The sequence below is a fragment of the Leptopilina boulardi genome, unplaced genomic scaffold, assembly GCF_019393585.1.
Source record: "Leptopilina boulardi isolate dan_hultmark-lab unplaced genomic scaffold, ZJU_Lbou_2.1 LbouV2_130, whole genome shotgun sequence".
NCBI lineage: Eukaryota > Metazoa > Arthropoda > Insecta > Hymenoptera > Figitidae > Leptopilina > Leptopilina boulardi.
This window is the reverse complement of record NW_026137675.1, coordinates 790552-813733: the sequence shown is the minus strand read 5'-3', so window position 1 is coordinate 813733 and position 23182 is coordinate 790552. Positions and strand designations below refer to the sequence as shown.

General features: G+C 21.9%; 4 protein-coding genes across 7 annotated transcripts; all 4 read right to left on the bottom strand.

Moving 5' to 3' along the window:
- Nucleotides 1–11: 11 nt before the first annotated feature.
- LOC127291275 (uncharacterized) lies at nucleotides 12–9272 on the bottom strand. 4 transcript variants are annotated; one of them, XM_051320323.1, is made up of 2 exons: nucleotides 8750–9272; nucleotides 12–1665 (listed from the first exon to the last, which is right to left on the bottom strand). In XM_051320323.1, exons 1-2 carry the CDS (start codon nucleotides 8799–8801, stop codon nucleotides 128–130), a joined length of 1590 nt encoding a protein of 529 aa, XP_051176280.1. In that variant the 5' UTR covers nucleotides 8802–9272; the 3' UTR covers nucleotides 12–127. The 4 variants fall into 4 exon arrangements, with proteins under 4 accessions (XP_051176280.1, XP_051176282.1, XP_051176283.1 ...); XM_051320325.1 differs by lacking the exon at nucleotides 8750–9272 and adding an exon at nucleotides 8151–8274; XM_051320326.1 differs by lacking the exon at nucleotides 8750–9272 and adding an exon at nucleotides 7283–7359.
- A 308-nt stretch (nucleotides 9273–9580) lies between these two features.
- On the bottom strand, nucleotides 9581–14563 carry LOC127291276 (uncharacterized). The gene is made up of 2 exons (XM_051320327.1): nucleotides 14141–14563; nucleotides 9581–12707 (listed from the first exon to the last, which is right to left on the bottom strand). Exons 1-2 carry the CDS (start codon nucleotides 14193–14195, stop codon nucleotides 11182–11184), a joined length of 1581 nt encoding a protein of 526 aa, XP_051176284.1. The 5' UTR covers nucleotides 14196–14563; the 3' UTR covers nucleotides 9581–11181.
- Nucleotides 14564–15099: 536 nt separating this feature from the next.
- Nucleotides 15100–19408, bottom strand: LOC127291274 (glucose transporter GlcP-like). Its single transcript, XM_051320321.1, has 2 exons — nucleotides 18754–19408; nucleotides 15100–17240 (listed from the first exon to the last, which is right to left on the bottom strand). Exons 1-2 carry the CDS (start codon nucleotides 18806–18808, stop codon nucleotides 15703–15705), a joined length of 1593 nt encoding a protein of 530 aa, XP_051176278.1. The 5' UTR covers nucleotides 18809–19408; the 3' UTR covers nucleotides 15100–15702.
- A 457-nt stretch (nucleotides 19409–19865) lies between these two features.
- LOC127291293 (uncharacterized) lies at nucleotides 19866–22516 on the bottom strand. Its single transcript, XM_051320358.1, has 3 exons — nucleotides 22246–22516; nucleotides 21073–21435; nucleotides 19866–20905 (listed from the first exon to the last, which is right to left on the bottom strand). Exons 1-3 carry the CDS (start codon nucleotides 22301–22303, stop codon nucleotides 20880–20882), a joined length of 447 nt encoding a protein of 148 aa, XP_051176315.1. The 5' UTR covers nucleotides 22304–22516; the 3' UTR covers nucleotides 19866–20879.
- Nucleotides 22517–23182: the final 666 nt, after the last annotated feature.

Sequence of the window (23182 nt, the reverse complement as noted above, 5' to 3'; positions counted from 1 at the left end):
TATTTTTACACATACACACACTGAACTAAATATATTAAAATTTTTTTTATTTTTAAGATTATTTTCGCCTAATTTGAGATTATATCTATACATATTACATATATATATATATATATAAAAAAAAATTTTAAACAAAAAATTTTTTTTTCTTTAAAATCATTTGAATTTCATTATTTGTTTTACCACGTGTTTCGGGTGTGATGGATAAAACAAAAATTGAAACAATAATACTAAAAATACTGAATATCAAATAAATCATTGCTCTACCAATGGCGGCCATTAAAACTTGAAATCGAAATAGACAAAAATATGAGAGTGCCATATATGATACTTTACAGACCATAACGCCTAGACTTTTAACATCGGATGTAAATAATTCTGCTTGATAGACGTAAAAAAAATTTGCACAACCAATTGAAAGAAATAATTCATAGCATGTTAATCCAACACACGGTAACCATGTAAACATTGAAATATCATAATTTCCTTCTTCCATAAAAAAAAATACACACAATACAATATTTGCAATTATTCCAATAATACTTGTGACAAAAAGTATATTTCTTCTATTTGTTTTTTCAATTATTTGCGCACTTATACCAGAGGCAATTATTTTTGCCAATGCCAAAAACATTGTCGCTTTTTCCGAATCAATTGGCGATTCTTTACTTGTTAATAATTGTTGTGTAAATGTCCATACAACCATATGACCCGAGAGAACATCTTGTGCAGCAAGACTAATTGTTATTATCAATGCTTTTCGACTATTTTGTGTTGTTATCATTTTCCAAAATCTTGATTTTTTAAAATTAAAAAAATCACTTTCATCATCTTCCTTTGAATTACGATCTGCTTTTAATTTTTCTTCGGAATCAAAATTTTCCCTTAATTTATAGTTGGGATTATTTATTAAATCATTGTTAAAATTTTGTTTATCAAATTCACGATTTGGATCAATATCTAATTTTGAATATTCCTTTGGATTTAATTCGATTTCTGTATCAGATTTAGGAAAATTATTTTCGGAAATTTCATTTCTCTGTGAAATATTTAATTCTTTCATCTCGTGCGTTATTAAATCTTCCTTTTCAGATGAATTTAATTTAATTTTCATTTCCCCATTCTCATTTTCTTCATTGTGAAAATAAGAAGCGTCGGGCATAAAAATAAATGTAATGGCAAAAATTATTGGAAATGTTAAAAGAATTAAATTCATGTATTCATAAGGTATATAGGCACCAAAGAGCATGACGAGAAAAAATCCAAATCCCATGGCAAGATTTAAATAGGATATAAAAATTCCTCTTGTTTTTGATGTGCCAATTTCAGAAAGATAAATTGTTAATGCACAAATTCCAGCTCCATAACCCATGCCGGCAAATACTCTTGCAATGTATAATGTGATTGGAGTTTTAGAAAGATTTATTAATATCCACGCTGCCATTTGTGGTATTGTATAAATTAGTAATGTTCGTTTACTGCCAAATTTTTCAATTACAAAAGGATTCATTATGTAGCCAGTGATATAGCCAACTGTCAATAGAGATGATATAATATCACTTTGCTCTTTTGTCAATGGAATTGGTGATTTTTCACTTGTTAGATAGGGAATTGACGGTGAAGTCCACGTCATTGCTGAACCGTAACCAATTGCTGTTATTGTGCCTAAAAAATTTCAACAATTCTCATTTTTTATTTACATAAAAAATTTATTTGCATCAAAGAAATCAGTTTCAAATTTTTTTTTTCTTTTGATACGAAGAAAATTTTTATTTGTTTCCAACAAATTAGCTTTGATTAAAAAAAAAATTATCTTCGTTTCAAAAAAAAAAAAAAAAAATTTATTTAATTCAAATAAATGTTTCTTTAACCCTATAAAGAATTTCTTTGATTTAATGCAAAAATTTCTTTCATTCAAAGAAAATTTCTTTTTTTTTGTTTCAAAAAAAATTTTATTTTTTTGAATAAAAGAATAGTCAAAGAGATTGGTTTCTTTAAACCAAAGAAATCTTTTTTCTGTGTGTAGCAAATATATTCATAAAATGTAAGGATTTTGACATAACCTCAAAATCATAAATCGGTTTAATGAAAAATTTTGCAAAATTAATTTTTTTTAAATAATTTTAATATTCTGCAAAAGTAATATTCTACAGAATAAGATTCTATAAAATCGTAATTTAAAAAAAAATTTATTTTAAAGCTTCTTCATGCGTTCCATTTTATCAAACTAAATTTTATTAGTTTTTTTTATTTTCAGAGTTGTTAAATGATAATTTCTTTTATATACTATTATTCGAAAAAAGAATTTTTTTTGAAGGATTTAATTTTTTATACACATGCCAGTTTTATTGCTTTAAAATTTTTAACATTTATTAAATTTTATTAAAAATGTTATAATTTTTTTCGATTAAAAAAATTGGGGTTAAATGCGCAATATTTAATAAATTAATTCAAAAACCCAAATTTACTATAACAATTTTTTTAATTCAAAAAAAGATAAAGTTTATAATAAAATTTAATAAATGTTAAAAATTTTAAAGCAATAATAAAGCTTCTTGATAATTCTTGTTAATGGTTTTTGAGGTTATGTCAAAATTCTAACGGTGATGGGGTAAAACGTACATTAGATTCGGATTCATCTACACAAAAATAACGAATAAAAAATTATCGTCTGTACTTCAGGCCAAAAAAAAATTTATTTAATTCAAATAAATGTTTCTTTAATCGTATAAAGAATTTCTTTGATTTAATGCAAAAATTTCTTTCATTCAAAGAAAATTGCTTTGAAACTAAAAAGCTTTTTTTTGTTTCAAAAAAAATTTTATTTTTTTGAATAAAAGCATAGTCAAAGAAATTGGTTTCTTTAAACCAAAGAAATCTTTTTTCTGTGTGTAGAAAATATATTCATAAAATGTAAGGATTTTGAGATAACCTCAAAATTATAAATCGGTTTAATAAAAAATTTTGCAAAATTAATTTTTTTAAAAATAATTTTAATATTCTGCAAAAGTAATATTCTACAGAATAAGATTCTATAAAATCGTAATTTAAAAAAAAATTTGTTTTAAAGCTTCTTCGTGCGTTCCATTTTATCAAACTAAATTTTATTAGTTTTTTTTATTTTCAGAGTTGTTAAATGATAATTTCTTTTATATACTATTATTCGAAAAAAGAATTTTTTTTGAAGGATTTAATTTTTTATACACATGCCACTTTTATTGCTTTAAAATTTTTAACATTTATTAAATTTTATTAAAAATGTTATAATTTTTTTCGATTAAAAAAATTGGGGTTAAATGCGCAATATTTAATAAATTAATTCAAAAACCCAAATTTACTATAACAATTTTTTTAATTCAAAAAAAGATAAAGTTTATAATAAAATTTAATAAATGTTAAAAATTTTAAAGCAATAATAAAGCTTCTTGATAATTCTTGTTAATGGTTTTTGAGGTTATGTCAAAATTCTAACGGTGATGGGGTAAAACGTACATTAGATTCGGATTCATCTACACAAAAATAACGAATAAAAAATTATCGTCTGTACTTCAGGCCAAAAAAAAATTTATTTAATTCAAATAAATGTTTCTTTAATCGTATAAAGAATTTCTTTGATTTAATGCAAAAATTTCTTTCATTCAAAGAAAATTGCTTTGAAACTAAAAAGCTTTTTTTTGTTTCAAAAAAAATTTTATTTTTTTGAATAAAAGCATAGTCAAAGAAATTGGTTTCTTTAAACCAAAGAAATCTTTTTTCTGTGTGTAGAAAATATATTCATAAAATGTAAGGATTTTGAGATAACCTCAAAATTATAAATCGGTTTAATAAAAAATTTTGCAAAATTAATTTTTTTAAAAATAATTTTAATATTCTGCAAAAGTAATATTCTACAGAATAAGATTCTATAAAATCGTAATTTAAAAAAAAATTTGTTTTAAAGCTTCTTCGTGCGTTCCATTTTATCAAACTAAATTTTATTAGTTTTTTTTATTTTCAGAGTTGTTAAATGATAATTTCTTTTATATACTATTATTCGAAAAAAGAATTTTTTTTGAAGGATTTAATTTTTTATACACATGCCACTTTTATTGCTTTAAAATTTTTAACATTTATTAAATTTTATTAAAAATGTTATAATTTTTTTCGATTAAAAAAATTGGGGTTAAATGCGCAATATTTAATAAATTAATTCAAAAACCCAAATTTACTATAACAATTTTTTTAATTCAAAAAAAGATAAAGTTTATAATAAAATTTAATAAATGTTAAAAATTTTAAAGCAATAATAAAGCTTCTTGATAATTCTTGTTAATGGTTTTTGAGGTTATGTCAAAATTCTAACGGTGATGGGGTAAAACGTACATTAGATTCGGATTCATCTACACAAAAATAACGAATAAAAAATTATCGTCTGTACTTCAGGCCAAAAAAAAATTTATTTAATTCAAATAAATGTTTCTTTAATCGTATAAAGAATTTCTTTGATTTAATGCAAAAATTTCTTTCATTCAAAGAAAATTGCTTTGAAACTAAAAAGCTTTTTTTTGTTTCAAAAAAAATTTTATTTTTTTGAATAAAAGCATAGTCAAAGAAATTGGTTTCTTTAAACCAAAGAAATCTTTTTTCTGTGTGTAGAAAATATATTCATAAAATGTAAGGATTTTGAGATAACCTCAAAATTATAAATCGGTTTAATAAAAAATTTTGCAAAATTAATTTTTTTAAAAATAATTTTAATATTCTGCAAAAGTAATATTCTACAGAATAAGATTCTATAAAATCGTAATTTAAAAAAAAATTTGTTTTAAAGCTTCTTCGTGCGTTCCATTTTATCAAACTAAATTTTATTAGTTTTTTTTATTTTCAGAGTTGTTAAATGATAATTTCTTTTATATACTATTATTCGAAAAAAGAATTTTTTTTGAAGGATTTAATTTTTTATACACATGCCACTTTTATTGCTTTAAAATTTTTAACATTTATTAAATTTTATTAAAAATGTTATAATTTTTTTCGATTAAAAAAATTGGGGTTAAATGCGCAATATTTAATAAATTAATTCAAAAACCCAAATTTACTATAACAATTTTTTTAATTCAAAAAAAGATAAAGTTTATAATAAAATTTAATAAATGTTAAAAATTTTAAAGCAATAATAAAGCTTCTTGATAATTCTTGTTAATGGTTTTTGAGGTTATGTCAAAATTCTAACGGTGATGGGGTAAAACGTACATTAGATTCGGATTCATCTACACAAAAATAACGAATAAAAAATTATCGTCTGTACTTCAGGCCAAAAAAAAATTTATTTAATTCAAATAAATGTTTCTTTAATCGTATAAAGAATTTCTTTGATTTAATGCAAAAATTTCTTTCATTCAAAGAAAATTGCTTTGAAACTAAAAAGCTTTTTTTTGTTTCAAAAAAAATTTTATTTTTTTGAATAAAAGCATAGTCAAAGAAATTGGTTTCTTTAAACCAAAGAAATCTTTTTTCTGTGTGTAGAAAATATATTCATAAAATGTAAGGATTTTGAGATAACCTCAAAATTATAAATCGGTTTAATAAAAAATTTTGCAAAATTAATTTTTTTAAAAATAATTTTAATATTCTGCAAAAGTAATATTCTACAGAATAAGATTCTATAAAATCGTAATTTAAAAAAAAATTTGTTTTAAAGCTTCTTCGTGCGTTCCATTTTATCAAACTAAATTTTATTAGTTTTTTTTATTTTCAGAGTTGTTAAATGATAATTTCTTTTATATACTATTATTCGAAAAAAGAATTTTTTTTGAAGGATTTAATTTTTTATACACATGCCACTTTTATTGCTTTAAAATTTTTAACATTTATTAAATTTTATTAAAAATGTTATAATTTTTTTCGATTAAAAAAATTGGGGTTAAATGCGCAATATTTAATAAATTAATTCAAAAACCCAAATTTACTATAACAATTTTTTTAATTCAAAAAAAGATAAAGTTTATAATAAAATTTAATAAATGTTAAAAATTTTAAAGCAATAATAAAGCTTCTTGATAATTCTTGTTAATGGTTTTTGAGGTTATGTCAAAATTCTAACGGTGATGGGGTAAAACGTACATTAGATTCGGATTCATCTACACAAAAATAACGAATAAAAAATTATCGTCTGTACTTCAGGCCAAAAAAAAATTTATTTAATTCAAATAAATGTTTCTTTAATCGTATAAAGAATTTCTTTGATTTAATGCAAAAATTTCTTTCATTCAAAGAAAATTGCTTTGAAACTAAAAAGCTTTTTTTTGTTTCAAAAAAAATTTTATTTTTTTGAATAAAAGCATAGTCAAAGAAATTGGTTTCTTTAAACCAAAGAAATCTTTTTTCTGTGTGTAGAAAATATATTCATAAAATGTAAGGATTTTGAGATAACCTCAAAATTATAAATCGGTTTAATAAAAAATTTTGCAAAATTAATTTTTTTAAAAATAATTTTAATATTCTGCAAAAGTAATATTCTACAGAATAAGATTCTATAAAATCGTAATTTAAAAAAAAATTTGTTTTAAAGCTTCTTCGTGCGTTCCATTTTATCAAACTAAATTTTATTAGTTTTTTTTATTTTCAGAGTTGTTAAATGATAATTTCTTTTATATACTATTATTCGAAAAAAGAATTTTTTTTGAAGGATTTAATTTTTTATACACATGCCACTTTTATTGCTTTAAAATTTTTAACATTTATTAAATTTTATTAAAAATGTTATAATTTTTTTCGATTAAAAAAATTGGGGTTAAATGCGCAATATTTAATAAATTAATTCAAAAACCCAAATTTACTATAACAATTTTTTTAATTCAAAAAAAGATAAAGTTTATAATAAAATTTAATAAATGTTAAAAATTTTAAAGCAATAATAAAGCTTCTTGATAATTCTTGTTAATGGTTTTTGAGGTTATGTCAAAATTCTAACGGTGATGGGGTAAAACGTACATTAGATTCGGATTCATCTACACAAAAATAACGAATAAAAAATTATCGTCTGTACTTCAGGCCAAAAAAAAATTTATTTAATTCAAATAAATGTTTCTTTAATCGTATAAAGAATTTCTTTGATTTAATGCAAAAATTTCTTTCATTCAAAGAAAATTGCTTTGAAACTAAAAAGCTTTTTTTTGTTTCAAAAAAAATTTTATTTTTTTGAATAAAAGCATAGTCAAAGAAATTGGTTTCTTTAAACCAAAGAAATCTTTTTTCTGTGTGTAGCAAATATATTCATAAAATGTAACGATTTTGACATAACCTCAAAATCATAAATCGGTTTAATGAAAAATTTTGCAAAATTAATTTTTTTAAAAATAATTTTAATATTCTGCAAAAGTAATATTCTACAGAATAAGATTCTATAAAATCGTAATTTAAAAAAAAAATTTGTTTTAAAGCTTCTTCATGCGTTCCATTTTATCAAACTAAATTTTATTAGTTTTTTTTATTTTCAGAGTTGTTAAATGATAATTTCTTTTATATACTATTGTTCGACAAACGGATTTTTTTTGAAGGATTTATTTTTTTATACACATGTCACTTTTATTGCTTTAAAATTTTTAACATATTTATTAAATTTTATTAAAAATGTTATAATTTTTTCGATTAAAAAAATTGGGGTTAAATGCACAATATTTAATAAATTAATTCTAAAACCCAAATTTACTATAACAATTTTTTTTTAATTCAAAAAAAGCTAAAGTTTTTAATAAAATTTAATAAATGTTAAAAATTTTTAAAATAATAAAGCTTCTTTTGGTAATGGTTTTTGAGGTTATGTCAAAATTCTAACGGTGATGGGGTAAAACGTACATTAGATTCAGATTCATCTACACAAAAAAGCGTATAAAAAATTATCGTCTGTACTTCACGCCAAAAAAAAATTTTTTTAATTCAAATAAATGTTTCTTTAATCGTATAAAGAATTTCTTTGATTTAATGCAAAAATTTCTTTCATTCAAAGAAAATTGCTTTGAAACTATAAAAAGCTTTTTTTTTGTTTCAAAGAAAATTTTATTTTTTTGAATATAAAAGAAAGCAAAGAAATTGCGGTTTCTTTAAACCAAAGAAATCTTTTTTCTGTGTGTAGCAAATATATTCATAAAATGTAAGGATTTTGACATAACCTCAAAATCATAAATCGGTTTAATGAAAAATTTTGCAAAATTAATTTTTTTTAAATAATTTTAATATTCTGCAAAAGTAATATTCTACAGAATAAGATTCTATAAAATCGTAATTTAAAAAAAAAATTATTTTAAAGCTTTTTCATGCCTTCCATTTTATCAAACTAAATTTTATTAGTTTTTTTTATTTTCAGAGTTGTTAAATGATAATTTCTTTTATACTATTATTCGACAAATGAATTTTTTTTGAAGGATTTTTTTTTATACACATGCCACTTTTATATTGCTTTAAAATTTTTAACATATTTATTAAATTTTTATTAAAAATTTTAGATTTTTTGCGATTAAAAAAATTGGGGTTAAATGCGCAATATTTAATAAATTAATTCTAAAACCCAAATTTACTATAACAATTTTTTTTTAATTCAAAAAAAGCTAAAGTTTTTAATAAAATTCTAACGGTGATGGGGTAAAACGTACATTAGATTCAGATTCATCTACACAAAAAAGCGTATAAAAAATTATCGTCTGTACTTCAGGCCAAAAAAAAATAAATTTTTTTTTGTATGTGTCTGTATGTGTCTATTTGAAAAACTCACCAACAGCGGCAGCAGCGTATCGCATAAATTCTGAATCTTTTTTTTTCGGCATCCTTGCTAAATCACAATTTTCTACTAAATAATAATAAAAAAAAAACTTTTAAAATAAAAACTGAAATTTTATTTTATAAATCGGAAACATAAAATATTTAATTTTACGAATATTTGTAAATTTAAAAAAATATCCGAACTTTAAATTTGAATCTTTAAAATTGTAATATTATCTTATTTTTTTTGAATATAATATAAATTAATTTTTTAAATTAATTGTATAATAATAATTTAAAAAATTAATTAATTTAATAAAAATTTTAATTAATTTTCCGTTAAATTTTGGGCCTTGACTGAAATGATTTTAATTAAAGTTATAATTTAACACACAAAACTATAATCGTAGAGAGAGAGAGAGAGAGAAAGAAAAAAAAATTCTATTTCCAATGGTGGTATTTAATTAAGATACGATTTTCACTGCATTTCACGAATTTTGATAAGAATCTTATCATTGAGTTTAATAAATCTTTGATGATGGTGATGATGATAATAAAAATTGTAAAAAAAAACTAGTGCAACTGATTTCTACAAGTTATGTACCTTGTCGTACTGTACAATTCTTAAATGGAGAATCATATTTGTAGATTATTAAAGTCATTAAAAATGGTGGTTATTTAGGGTCGGCTGATAAGAAAAAAAAGGGCCAACAATAAAAATTGCTAATTTTTAATTTAAATCTTAAATTTATTTTTTAGTTTTATTTCCATTTAATGTATATCTATTTTTATTGTTATTCCTTCTAAATTTATTTATATATATTTTGTTTACCACTAGTTTTTTTTCCCATTCATTTTTTTTTATATATTTATAGCATATAAAAAAGATTATTAAATTAATTAAAAAATTCAATTTTGAAGAGAATGAAAATTAATTTTATTTTCCAAATAAGAAGTGGAAAGTAGTGGTAGGAGAATAGATTCTAAGATTTCTACAATTGTCATTGATAATTCCAAAGTAAACGTTTGTCGTGATTGACATGAGCTTTTTAGTATCTTTGCCACACGTCTTACATTCTATTTAATGATTTCACAATAATAAATGAACAATGGAAAATCTGGAAATTAATTAAACCAAATTTTTTTTCAAATACTTTCTATTAATTTAATTAAAAATTATCTGCAGATAAACATTAATTAATTAAAAAAAAACATAATTAAGTTTAGAATATATTTTTTCTATTTCTTATAATGTAAACAATTTTTATTCATCTCTTGTTTCTTTACACAAAATTTAAATTTCTTTATTTTACAGTAGCTAATTATTATTTGTATTGTAATTATAAATTTATACACGTTAAAAAATAATACAAATTCATTTCTAGAACGTTTATTCAAGGTTTTCTAATTTCTAAAACAGTCGTACCCATTTCTAGGCGTGTCAGAATTTAACCCCACCCACTAGACTGAACTAAATTTCAACGAGAAAGAATAGAGGAAGAATAACTTCTCCAATATGGGCGTGGTTTACAAAAAGTGACTCCCACAGTGGGCGTGTTTTAAGTAAAAGGGCATTTAATTATTTAACTCCGGCCTTTTGGGAGTATCTTCACTAAAGTGGGCGTGATTTCATATAAACCACTCCCATAGTGGGCGTGTCTTGACTGAAAGGGCGTTTAATTATTAATAACTTCCACAATATGGGCGTGGTTTCTTATAAGCCACTCCCATAGTGGGCGTGTTTCTACTAAAAGGGCGTTTAATTATTTAACTCTGGCCTTTTGGGAGTATGTTCACTAAAGTGGGCGTGGTCTTATATAAACCACTCCCATAGTGGGCGTGTCTTGACTGAATGGGCGTTTAATTATTAATAACTTCCACAATATGGGCGTGGTTTCCTATAAGCCACTCCCATAGTGGGCGTGTTTCTACTAAAAGGGGGTTTAATTATTTAACAACTCTGGCCTTTAGGGAGTAACTTCACCAATGTGGGCGTGGTTTTATATAAGCCACTCCCATAGTGGGCGTATCTTGACTGAAAGGGAGTTTAATTGTTTAACAACTCATGCCTTTAGGAAGTGTCTTTAGTAATATGGGCGTGGTTTCATATAAGCCACTCCCATAGTGGGCGTGTTTTAACTAAAAGGGCGTTTAATTATTTTATAATTCCGGCTTTTTGGGAATAGTTTTACTAACATAGGCGTGGTTTCCTATAAGCTACTCCCACAGTGGGCGGAACTTTATTATCTCCTCCCCATGAGGCGTGACCTACTTGAAATTGCTCCGCCCACTAGGGCGTGTATTATTTTAGCTCCTCCCACTTTTTTTAAAACTAATAGTTCCTCAGAATTTTGAGAACGGAAAAATATTTTTAATACAATAATTTTTAAGTCTATTTAAAGTCTTTTTTTTAAAAAAATAAATTCCTATTTAAAAAAAATTAATTTATTTACAACATAATATTTTTTTCTTGAGCAAAATTTGAATTTCTTCGATATTTTTACCCTTTGTTTCGGGCATTAGAGTAACAGTGACAATACAAAGAATAATTCCACAAAAACAAAAAATAAAAAATAACACATATGCACTAAACGCTTCAATTATAACTTGATACATAATAATTGATATAAATCCAAAAACCATATACATATTTTTTGCAAATGTCACTGCCAATCCTTTAATATCATTTGTAAATAATTCACCCTGTAGAACATAAAATAAATTACTAGTACCCATTGATGAACAAAATTCATAAACAATTAAACCTAAAAATGGAATAAATGAAAATGATGATACATCAATTTTTTGTTCTTCCATGAGAAAAAAAATTCCAATCATTCCCTGTGATAATGATGCCAATATACCAGTGAAAAAATACAATGTTCTTCTTTTTAATCTTTCAATTAATTGTGTTGCAATAATACATGATATTAATTTCATAACTGATAAAAATAATGCTCCTTGTTTTGCCGTTAATATTGAACCATTGTAACTTAACATTTGTTCAGAAAAGTAGGTTAACGTCATATGACCAGAAAGTGAATCTTGTGCCACAATACAAACAATTATTGTCAATGCCATTAAATTATTTGATGTTGAAAACATTTTCCAAAATAATGATTCTTTTAATTTTTTTATTAGGGAATTTTTTTGAAAAATTTTAGTCTCCTTTAAAATTTCTTTTTGATGATTATTATCTTCATTTTGATGATATTTCAATAAATAATCATCTTGTGGAGAATTTTCTTGTTTTAAAATTATTTGACAATTATTTTCCAATTTATTGTCATTTAAAAGTGTTTCCTTTTCGTGATGATTATTTTCTTTTAAATTATTATCATTTGTTGGAGAATTTTTTAAATCATTATTCTCCAATTTAGATTCTTCTTTTTTGTTCACATCAGTGATATCGTTAAGTAGATAAGAAGTATTTTTATTTTTTTCCAAAAAATAAATTGAATCCGGCAAAAAGAAGAAGAGACAAAGAAATATTATTGGCATCATTAAATGACCAAGATTCATATAATTATAGGATAATGTTGCACCCAATAGTAGTGTGAAAAATATTCCTAAACTTAAAGAGAATTTCACCATTGTTAAAAATATTCCTCTATTTTTTGGTGTACCAATTTCAGAAAGATAAACAGTCACAGCACATACACCACCACCATAACCAATACCACCCATTATTCTTGCTAAATAAATGGCATTATGACTTTTTGTACAATAAATAATCAGCCATGAAATAATTTGTGGTAGGGCAAATAGCATTAGTGTCCATTTACGGCCAATACGATTGATGAAAATTGGATTTAAAAAATTGCCAATTATCAAACCAATTGGTAATAGAGGTGCAATCCATAATGTTTGTTCCTTTGTTATGGATATTTCGGATTCATCACTTTTTAAATAGGTTAAAGCTGGTGATGTCCAGGACATTATTGAACCATATCCGGCGGATGTAATGGAAGCTGAAAAAAAAATAATTTTTTTTTTTTTTTCAAAAAATTATTGTTCCGGAGCATTTTTTTTTTAGAAATTTCGAATAGTTTAGGATTTACTTTGTTAGTATGGTAAAAATTACTATATATTTTTGTTTTTCTTATTTAGCAGAAGTAAAACCTAACCTATAGGAAATTTTTGCGCATGTCTAGCAATTTTTGTTTTAGAAAATATAGTTTAGGATTTACTTTATGACAGTATAGTAAAAATTACTATATTCTTGTTTTTCTTATTTAAAAAGTAAAAATCTAACCTCTACGAAACTTTTGCGCATGTCTGGCAATTTTTGTCTTCGAAAATAGAAAAAAATACTCCTGAAATAGTACAATTTACTGAAACTAGTAATTTTTAACTATTTCCTGAAGAAAAATTTCTAAAAATTCCAGAAAATTTAGAAATTATTTTGAAAGTATATAGTAAAAATTACTTTATCTTTGTTTTCTTTACTTACAATAAGTAAAAACCTAACCTTTACAAAATTTCTTTACTCCTGAAATATTTATTTATTTATTTAATTATTTAATTATTTATTTATTATAAATAGTAAAATTAGCTGCAAAAAATAGTATTATTTTTTTGCTATTTCCGTTGTAAAATTTCTTAGAAATTCCGCTAATTTAAGTATTTACTTTGCCAGTATGGTAAAAATTACTATATATTTTTGTTTTTCTTATTTAGCAGAAGTAAAACCTAACCTATAGGAAATTTTTGCGCATGTCTAGCAATTTTTGTTTTAGAAAATAGTTTAGGATTTACTTTATGACAGTATAGTAAAAATTACTATATTTTTGTTTTCCTTACTTACAAAAAGTAAAACCTAACATATACGAAATTTCTGCTCATGTTTGGCAATTTTTTTTTTAAATATAAAAAGTTCCTCCAGAAATATTTATTTATTTTATTATTTAATTATTATTTATTTATTATAAATAGTAAAATTTGCTGCAAAAAATAGTATTTTTTTTTTGCTATTTCCGGAGGAAAATTTCTTAGAAATTCCGCAAAGTTTAGTATTTACTTTGGAAGTATAGTAAAAATTACTTTATTCGTTTTTCTTATTTAAAAAGTAAAAAACTTAACCTGTACGAAACTTTTGCGCATGTCTGGCAATTTTTGTCTTCGAAAATAGAAAAAAATACTCCTGAAATAGTAAAGATTACTGTAAAAATAATATTTATTTACTATTTCCGGAGCAAAATTTTCTAAAAATTCCGGAAAAATTTAGAATTTACTTTGAAAGTATAGTAAAAATTACTTTTTTGTTTTTTTTTTTTTCATTTTTCTCCCTGTTTAAGGGTAAAAATAAGGAAGAAGAAAAAAATTAAAATAATAAAAAGAAGCTAGAGAAGGAAATTAATTATTATAATTAGGGTAATTAATTTTATAATTTTTCTATAATTACCTACTATGGCAGCTCCATATTGCAGTAAAACTTGACTCTTTTCTTTTTGATGCATATTTTTCTTTCCTTACACGTGTTCTTTTTCTTCTTGTTTTTAAATTTACTTTTCCGGTTTTTGTTAATATTGTTATTATTATTATTATTATTATTATTATTGTTATTATTATTTTTTATTATTTTTTTAATTATTTTTATTATTATTTATTATTATTTATTATTATTTTTATTATTATAATTGTTATTATTATTCTTTTATTATTACTATTATTATTACTGTAATTTTTTTTTAAATTATTATTATTATTATTATTATTATTAACAATTTAGCATAATTTCAATTTAAGAAACGTTCTTTTTTTAATATATTGTTCAGTCATTAGTAATAATAATTTTGAAAAAAAAAAATTTTAATTGATTATTGTAAGTCATTGGGGATTTGTCTTTTTTAATTTTTTTAAAATTTGTTTTAATTTTTTGTTATTTTTGGTTTTTTTTTTTTTTTTTGATTTTTCGGTTAATTAAGGATATTTTGTAAACGAAATTAATTTTGCAGTTGAGAGACAATGTTGTATCCAAACTGACATGACAAGTTTGAAAGACAACCTATTAAGATTCATTTTACGTTATTCTTATCTGTTTATTTAATCGGAAGACAGTTATTTCAATTGCGGGTGGAAAAATAAAAGGATGTAAATTTATCGTGAAAAAATTCTTCCAAGAAGAATTTTACATACTTTGCGTGATATGTGACAATAAACACACATTTATATAAATTATGCAAAATCGTGTTTTTATTTTTTTTTTTTATTCAATACAAAAGTTCATTTTTTTTTTTTTTGGTTTGTTTATTGAAAATGCAATTTTTGTTTATTAAAATACAAATTTGTTTATTAAAATATACAATAATTATTTTCTATTATTACAAAAGTATTATACAATTATAAAATGAAAAATGAATAAATATATGTACGGGTAATTAAAAATGCTAGTTTATATTTTTTTTTATAATTATTTTACAAAATAAAAGAATAAATTATTTTCCAAATTTTAGAGAATTTTTAACAAAATATATATTTTTTTTTTGTTTTCAAATTGCTGGGAAATATTTTTCGTAACGAAATTTTTTTTGGAATATTTTTCGTAAGGAAATAAATTTTTTATTTCCATAAATTATTTTGTATTTTTAATTTTTGCGCATACTTTATGATACTTTGTTCTTAAAATCTTATCTGTGCAAACTACTAAAACTTGGTTTTCTGATTTCTTTTTTTTTTTGCAAAATTATTCTATTTTTTTTCAACTTTCTGTTTGAAATAATTTTTGGAGAATATTAATTTTTTTATACTTCTACACAGGAGAAATAGATTTTCTAGAATAAAAACAAATTATTTAAAAAAAAAAATTAAAAAAATAAAATTAAAATTAAAAAAAAAAGAATTATTTAAAAAAATATGCTACAAAATAATTTTGTTTTTATAAGAATTAAAGTAAATTTTTGTTTTATTTTTATTTTATTCTTACTTTTAAAAAGTTTCTTAAATATTGAATTTTTTTTTTTTTTTTCAAAGAAAAACTTTTCTCCTTTTCAAAATAATTTGAATTTCCTCAAGGCTCTTGCCTTTTGTCTCAGGAATAATAATAAGACAAACAATAGAAAAAATCACACAACAAATGCAAAAAAGACCAAATATCACATATGAAGAAAATTTGACAATTAAACATTGATAAATGACAATAGTGAGAAAAATCATAAACATATGATAAATTTTTGAAACAGTCACCGCCATACCTTTGACATGATTTTCAAAAAATTCACCCTGATAAATATAAAATAAATTACTCGCACCAATTGAACTTGCCGTTTCATAAATTAAAAATGCTAAATATGGTAGAAATCCCAATAATGAAATGTCCATTAAATTATTGTCTTTAATAAAGAAAAAAATTGTTAAAATTCCTTGCGTTAATGTTATTAAAATACTTGTGCAAAGTAAAATTGTTTTACGTTGAAAACGTTCAATTATTTGTGTTGCTATCATTGATGCCAATAATTTGACTGTTGCATGTATTAATGCACCATTTTTTGGTGACAATAATGAACCCTCATATGTTAACATTTGTTGTGAAAAATAAACTAATACCGGATGTCCGGAAAAACAATCTAATGTTGTTACAGTGAAAATAATAAATAAACCACGTAAATTGCTTCGAATTGATAATAATTGCCAAAAATTGCAATTTTTTAAATTTAAAAAACCATTTTCTTTATTTTTCAAAATTTCATTATTCAATTGATAATCATTTGGAAAATTATTTTTTTTATTTAAAATTTTATTTTTATTTTCACTATTTTGATAATTTTCTAGTTTGAAATTTTTCTTCTCTTCTATATGATTTTTTTTATCATCTCCTTCGTTGTCATTAATTTTATTTTCATTTTTAAAATTTAATTTATAATTTTCATTTTCTTTCACAATTATTTTTTTTTCGCAATCATTATCATTTTTATTTTCTTTCTCATTCAATGGTACGAGAGAATAAAATTTTTTCTCCTCATTTTTGCAATTTTTTGCAAAAAAATACGACGAATCGGGCATAAATGGAAAAAAAATAACAAATACAATTGGCATTATAAGTAAACATAAATTCATATAGAAATATGGTGAAATGGCGCCTAAAAAAATTGTGAAAAAAATTCCAAAACTCGATGATACTTTAATGAGTGTTAAAAAAATTCCACGATTTTTACAATTACCAATTTCCGATAGATAAACAATTGTTGCACAAATACCACCACCATAGCCAATACCGCCGAAAATTCGTCCAATACAAATAATTTTTGTATTTTTAGCCAATAATATTAATAGCCACGATATTATTTGTGGTATGGCAAATAATAATAGTGTCCATTTTCTACCAAGACGATCGATAAATATTGGATTTAAAAAATTACCAATTATTATTCCTATTGGTAATAATGGTGCAATCCATGCGATTTCATCATTGTTCACTGATAAATTTGATTTTCCCGATTTTAAAAATGGTAATGATGGCGATGTCCAGGACATTACTGATCCATATCCGGCGGATGTGATTGAAGCTGAAAAAAAATTTAATTAGAAAAAATTATTGGATTTTTAATTAAAAAAAAAATTTTTTTCAATTTTTTTTCAGGCCTTGGATTTTAAAACCTTTTTTTAATCTATTTTTTTTAAATAATACTTTTTATTAATTTTTCTAATTTATAACTTTTATCAGGCACCTTTTTTGAATGAATATGTAATTCGTATATTTGGGATTTTGTTTTTTTTAGCTGACTTTCCATTCTATGTTCAGTCGGTAATGAAGAAATAATCGCGCGCGAAATTTTGAATTCTGTTTTACATTTTTTTTTTTAAATCAATAATCACTATATTTAACAACTTTTATATTTTATGAAATAAAATTAAAAAATATAAATTAATTAATTAATAATTATATAATTAAATTAAATATAAGCTAAAAAATTAATTAAAAATTAATTAAAAATTTATTAAAGATTTATGAAAAGTTTATTAAAAATTAATTCAATTAAAAATAGAAGTAAAATTTTAATTAATTTATTAAATTAATAACAAAATATCTAGAAATTTTTTTTTTTAGTATAAACTATTGCTCTTTCAAAATTTAATTATTTTAAAAATTTGAATCCTAAAAGTTTGCAAAATTAATTATTAACTATTTTCAATTATATTAAGAAAACTTTTTTAGAAATTGAATTATTTAAAATATTTCTCAATTGAAAATTTTCTAAAATTCAACTATTGCCTACATTTTTTTTTAAATAAATCTTTAGCAATGGAAATTTAAAAAAAAATTCTTTTAAAAAAAAAAATCTTCATCAATTCAAATTTAGGAAAAAAAATTTTCAATTCCCTTCGAAAATTCAATTATTTTTAAAATTTCTATTTACAATTCTTTGCTAAATTATTTATTTTCAATGAATTTTTTTAATTTTTTCTAAAATTCAATTATTTAAAATATTTTTTAATTTTTTTTTTAATTTCAATTTTTTTAATTTCAATTTTTTATTTAAAATTTTTTTCCAATATTTTTAATTATTTTCTGTAATTTGTAGAAAAAAATCTTTTAATTTTACAAAAATTTCAATTTAAAATCTCTTGAAATTAAATTTTTTCCAAAATTTTTAAAATACAATGTAACTATTGCAAAACTAAATTATTTTTTAAATTATTTAAAATTGTTTGCCAAATTCATAATTTTCAATAATTATTAAAGAATTATTAAAAAAAGAAATTTTTAATATTTAATATTAATTTTTAATAGAAATATAAAAAATATTTATTAAATTATAAAATTAAAATTTTAAAAATCAATTTTTTTGAGATTTTTTCTAATTTAAATCCATATCTTTTTTTGTGCCTTAAAGTCGATCCGAGGTCTGTTTATAAAATTTTTTATTTTTAATAAAAAAAAATTTTTTAAATTATATTTTATTGAAAATAAAAAATATTTTTAAAAATTATATTTTATTAAAAATAAAAAATATTTAAACCGTTTTAAAAGGGTTTTTAGAAAATTAGTATAAAAATAGAAAAATTAAATTTTCTTACCCACAATAGCAACAATGTATTGTATCAAAAATCCAGTTTTATCCTTTCTTGGCATTTTTTTCTTTTTTTTTTTCCTTTTTTTTTTATAAATCTTGTTGAAATTCGCTATCAAATTATGCTTAGAAAAATGAAAATTTTTATCTTCATCAGAAATTTTCACATAAATATTAGTCTCAAAAAAAAATTGTTATCTTTTGCCAACTAATATTTCAATTTTTTTTTCTTAAACATAATTTATAAATACTTTCAAATATTTATTTTCAATTAATTTCAAAAAAGCAAAAATTATATTCAATTTTTTACATTTAAAAAAATATATCGGCCCTAAATAAATATTTACATTCAATTCTAAAATGTTATTTTTTTATTAGAATTATAATTAAATTATTTATTATTAACAGACAATGCGAATTTGTTTTTTTTTACAAATAGCAAAAAAAAAATTTTTTTTTGTTTCTTTTTTTGTAATTGAGATATATAAATGAAAATTTATGTCATGGAAACATTTACATCGACTGAGGAGAAATAATTTTTAATCACGAATTTTGTTACGTAGAATTCTCCGTTTTTCTCTTATCTCATTTTATTTGTTTTAATCGTAAAACGTCAGTCAAATTTTAATTCGTTAGGACGACTGGGATGACGAAATATATTTGTCCAAAAAAAAAATTATAGGTTCAATATATTACGCGAAAGATCCAAAAATAAAATTCTAAGAAGTCTAAGAAGAATGGTAATTGAATTTAAAAGAAGGATTTTTTTTTTCATTCATATCAAAGGCAAGAAACTATTACATAGACATTGGAAAATAATTTAACGTACAAAAAACACGTTTTCTAATTTAGAATAAATAAATTTTTTTTTATTTTAATTTTTTTTTTTTAATTGTAAATTACAAATACCTATAGTGTTATAAATAATTAATAAATATATTTAGATAAAATTAATTGAAATTTTGTCAAATTTATTTTTTATAATAAAAAAAAAAATAATAATAATAATAATTTTTTTAATAATACTTATTTTTATTAATTTGATACTAAAACAATTTTTTGTTTTTCAACATATTTTGAATTTCATTTAAACTTCTTCCTTTTGTTTCCGGTGTAATTTTCATTAATATCGAAAGCAATAAAATTGAATTTATCGCATAAATACCAAAAATAATATGAATACCCAAAAATTTATTTAATTCTTGATATAGTAAAATATTGATAAAAATAAAAATTAAACAAATCACTTTACACACAGTAATGGCGACACTTTTAATTTCACCCACAAATAATTCACCAAGATAAATATATAAAAAATTTGATATTCCAATTGTAAAATTAAAATCATAAAATAAAATTCCAAATATTGATAACCATGAAAATGATGTGACATCAATTAATTTTGTTGATTCAAAAAAAAAATAAATTCCCGCAATTATTAAACCAAGTGTACCAAATAGACCCGTATAAAGTAAAATTGATTTTCTTTGATATTTTTCAATTATATGAATACTTATCATTGAGGCAATTAATTTAACAATTCCCAATAATAAACTCTCCATTTCAGTTGACATTGATGATTTTGTATATTTAAAAATTTGTTGCGTAAATACTTTAATAACTGAAGCGCCTGCAAAATGTTCCTGTGCAGTGACACAAATTACAATTAACATTGCATTACGATATGTTGGTATTGTAAATAATTTCCAAAAATTTGAATTTTTCATTTTTGAAATAAGAGAATTTTTTTTAAAATTATTATTAAATTTTTCTACCCTTTTATTATTTTCCATTATTTTTATTTCTTTTTTTATTTTTTTCTCATTTTTTATTTCTTTCATTGATTTGTTTCGATTATTTATTTCTTCATTTTTGTGATTAATTTCTTTTTCAATTTTAAAACTATTTTCATTTTCTTGTTGAATTTTACTTTCTTCCATTTCTTCTTTTTGTTCTTTCTTCACTAAATCTTCTTTTTTATCTTCATTTAATTCAATATCTTCAATTTCATCAAATTCTCCCTTTCCCTTGATTTCAATTCTCCTCTTAAATTCCAAAAGTAATTTCTCTTTAACTTCACCATCTTCAATAACTTCAATTCTCTTCGATTTTCCATTTAATTCCATCATTTCTTCACCCCTTAAATTCTCTTCCACCTCCTTTTTAAAATACGAAGAATCAGGCATAAAAATAAAAACAAACACAAAACACGACATTGTTCCAATAATAATAATATTCATATAGTAATAGTGAAAATAAATATCAAATAAAATGATAAATAAAAAACCAACATTGTGAAAAAATTGAATAAATGCAAGAAAAATACCACGATTGTGTTGTGATGAAATTTCAGTGAGATACATTGTTAATGCACAAAGTCCACCAGCATAACCTATACCACCGGCAATTCTAGCGACATTAATGTAATATGAATTTTTTGATATTACAATCAAGAACCACGATATTAATTGTGGTATTGAAAATAATAAGAGTGTCCATTTTTCATTTATTAATTTATGTACAAATGGTACTATTAGATAGCCAACAATTTGTCCAGCAGGTAGTAATGGTGTAATCCATGATTTTTCATGTTCAGTTAAATTTAAATGTGATTCGGAACTTTCTAGATATTCCAATGCTGGCGATGACCAACCAATGATACATCCCATTCCCGCTGCTGTGAATATTGCTGAAATTTTTATTTTTTAATAATTTTTATATGATTTTACATGAAAAATTACTTTATTTTATGTGAATAAATAAGGTAATACATTAATGCGCATGCATTTGGGTTGTATGACGCTACTGCGCATGTGTAAGTGTCGTATAACACTACTGCGCATGCGTAAGTATCGTACAACACTACTGCGCATGTGTAAATATCGTACAACACTACTGCGCATGTGTAAATATCGTACAATGTTACTGCGCATGTGTAAATATCGTACAACACTACTGCGCATGTGTAAATATCGTACAATGCTACTGCGCATGCGTAAACATCATACAACTCTAGTGCGCACTGTAGAAAGAGACCTAAGAAGCAAACGAATTATAGGTTATGTTTACAGTTTTACCTTGATTAAAAGTTCCTTTTTATTTATGTAAAATAAAAAAAATTAGTTTTTTTTTTTCATTTTAAAACTAAAATTTTTTTTGCTTCTTGTCCCTTTTTTCAGTCACTAAGTTACTTTTAAAGAAAAAATGTGATACAAATTTAAAAACAAACTTTAATTAATTAAAACAATGTTTTCAAATTCATATTTTTTTTCTAATTGCTTTTTAAAACATTAAAAAAAAATTTTGTTGTAACTATAACAAATAAAAAAAAAATTTCATTGTTTATATAATAAAAGAGAAATTCTTTTTTTCCTATGTAAAAAAAGTAATTAAAGAAAAATTAATAACAATTAAAATAACAATATTTATGTAACATTTCAAAAATTTTTTATTTACCACTTAGTTTATTTAAAAAATAATTCATTTTTTCCAAATTTACCTGCAACAAATGCTGATCCATATCGTAATAATAATTCCGTTCTGGTATCACCTTTCATTTTCTATTTTTTTTTTATTAGTAAACAAATTTTCAAAAATTTTTTATTTAATTTTTTAAATAATTTTCATTGTTTGTTTAATTATTTTTTAAATAATTTTCATTGTTTGTTTAATTACTTTTAAAATTATTTTAATTTTTCTTTAAAAATAAAAAGACAACTTCATAAAATAATTTTTTAATGACAATATTCGAAAAGAAAACTTCATTTCACACTATTCAATATTTAGAAATGAGTAAAACTAATTCTAATTTTTTTCTTTTTCTGGTACAAATTATCAGAAATATTAGTTTTCTTATCTGAAAATTAAATGAGGTTTGGAAATCCCTAATCTGTATCATAATTAGTTTAAATCTATTGAAATTTGACTAGAAACAATTAGCTAATGTTTTTTCAAGTTCAATGAATAACGTTGTATCAGTAAGAACGTCCACTTTTTACAATTGAGATTACACTGTTTTGTTTTAATTACTTCGTTTTTCTATAATATTTCATCATTTTATTTCTCAATGAATTTTAAAAATATTTTCTTTTAATTACTTCATTTTTTATTATTGTTTCTTTTTTTAATATTTAATTTTTAATATTTTTATTTATAAATTTTTTTAATTTTAATATTTTAATTAATATATTTTTATTTTAGTATTTTAATTAAGTTTATCATATTTATTTTACTGTTTTTGAAATAATCACCTAAAAATATTTTGTTTTTTTTTTAAATATTCGCGCCATTATTTTGTGGCGCTGTTTCACTTAAAATTTTTTTTTATTCGATTGCTACACCTGCTTGTGTCACATTGTAATTTATAACCTAAAAAATGAAAAATAAAAAAGTACGTGACTAATAACGTAGAGTAACTTTACAAAAATACAATTATA

Bases quoted from the DNA above. Each gene is read 5' to 3' on its own strand.
- LOC127291275 (XM_051320323.1), bottom strand. From the start codon at position 8,801: ATGCCGAAAAAAAAAGATTCAGAATTTATGCGATACGCTGCTGCCGCT. The intron at 1,666-8,749 runs GTGAGTTTTTCA...GAAATTTTTTAG, and splicing joins ATACGCTGCTGCCGCTGTTG to GCACAATAACAGCAATTGGT.
- LOC127291293 (XM_051320358.1), bottom strand. From the start codon at position 22,303: ATGAAAGGTGATACCAGAACGGAATTATTATTACGATATGGATCAGCA. The intron at 21,436-22,245 runs GTAAATTTGGAA...TAAAAATTTCAG, and splicing joins TGGATCAGCATTTGTTGCAG to CAATATTCACAGCAGCGGGA. The intron at 20,906-21,072 runs GTATTTTTCTTG...TATTTTAAAAAG, and splicing joins TTCATCACAACACAATCGTG to GAGGTGGAAGAGAATTTAAG.
- LOC127291276 (XM_051320327.1), bottom strand. From the start codon at position 14,195: ATGCATCAAAAAGAAAAGAGTCAAGTTTTACTGCAATATGGAGCTGCC. The intron at 12,708-14,140 runs GTAATTATAGAA...TTTTTTTTTCAG, and splicing joins ATATGGAGCTGCCATAGTAG to CTTCCATTACATCCGCCGGA.
- LOC127291274 (XM_051320321.1), bottom strand. From the start codon at position 18,808: ATGCCAAGAAAGGATAAAACTGGATTTTTGATACAATACATTGTTGCT. The intron at 17,241-18,753 runs GTAAGAAAATTT...ATTTTTTTTCAG, and splicing joins ATACATTGTTGCTATTGTGG to CTTCAATCACATCCGCCGGA.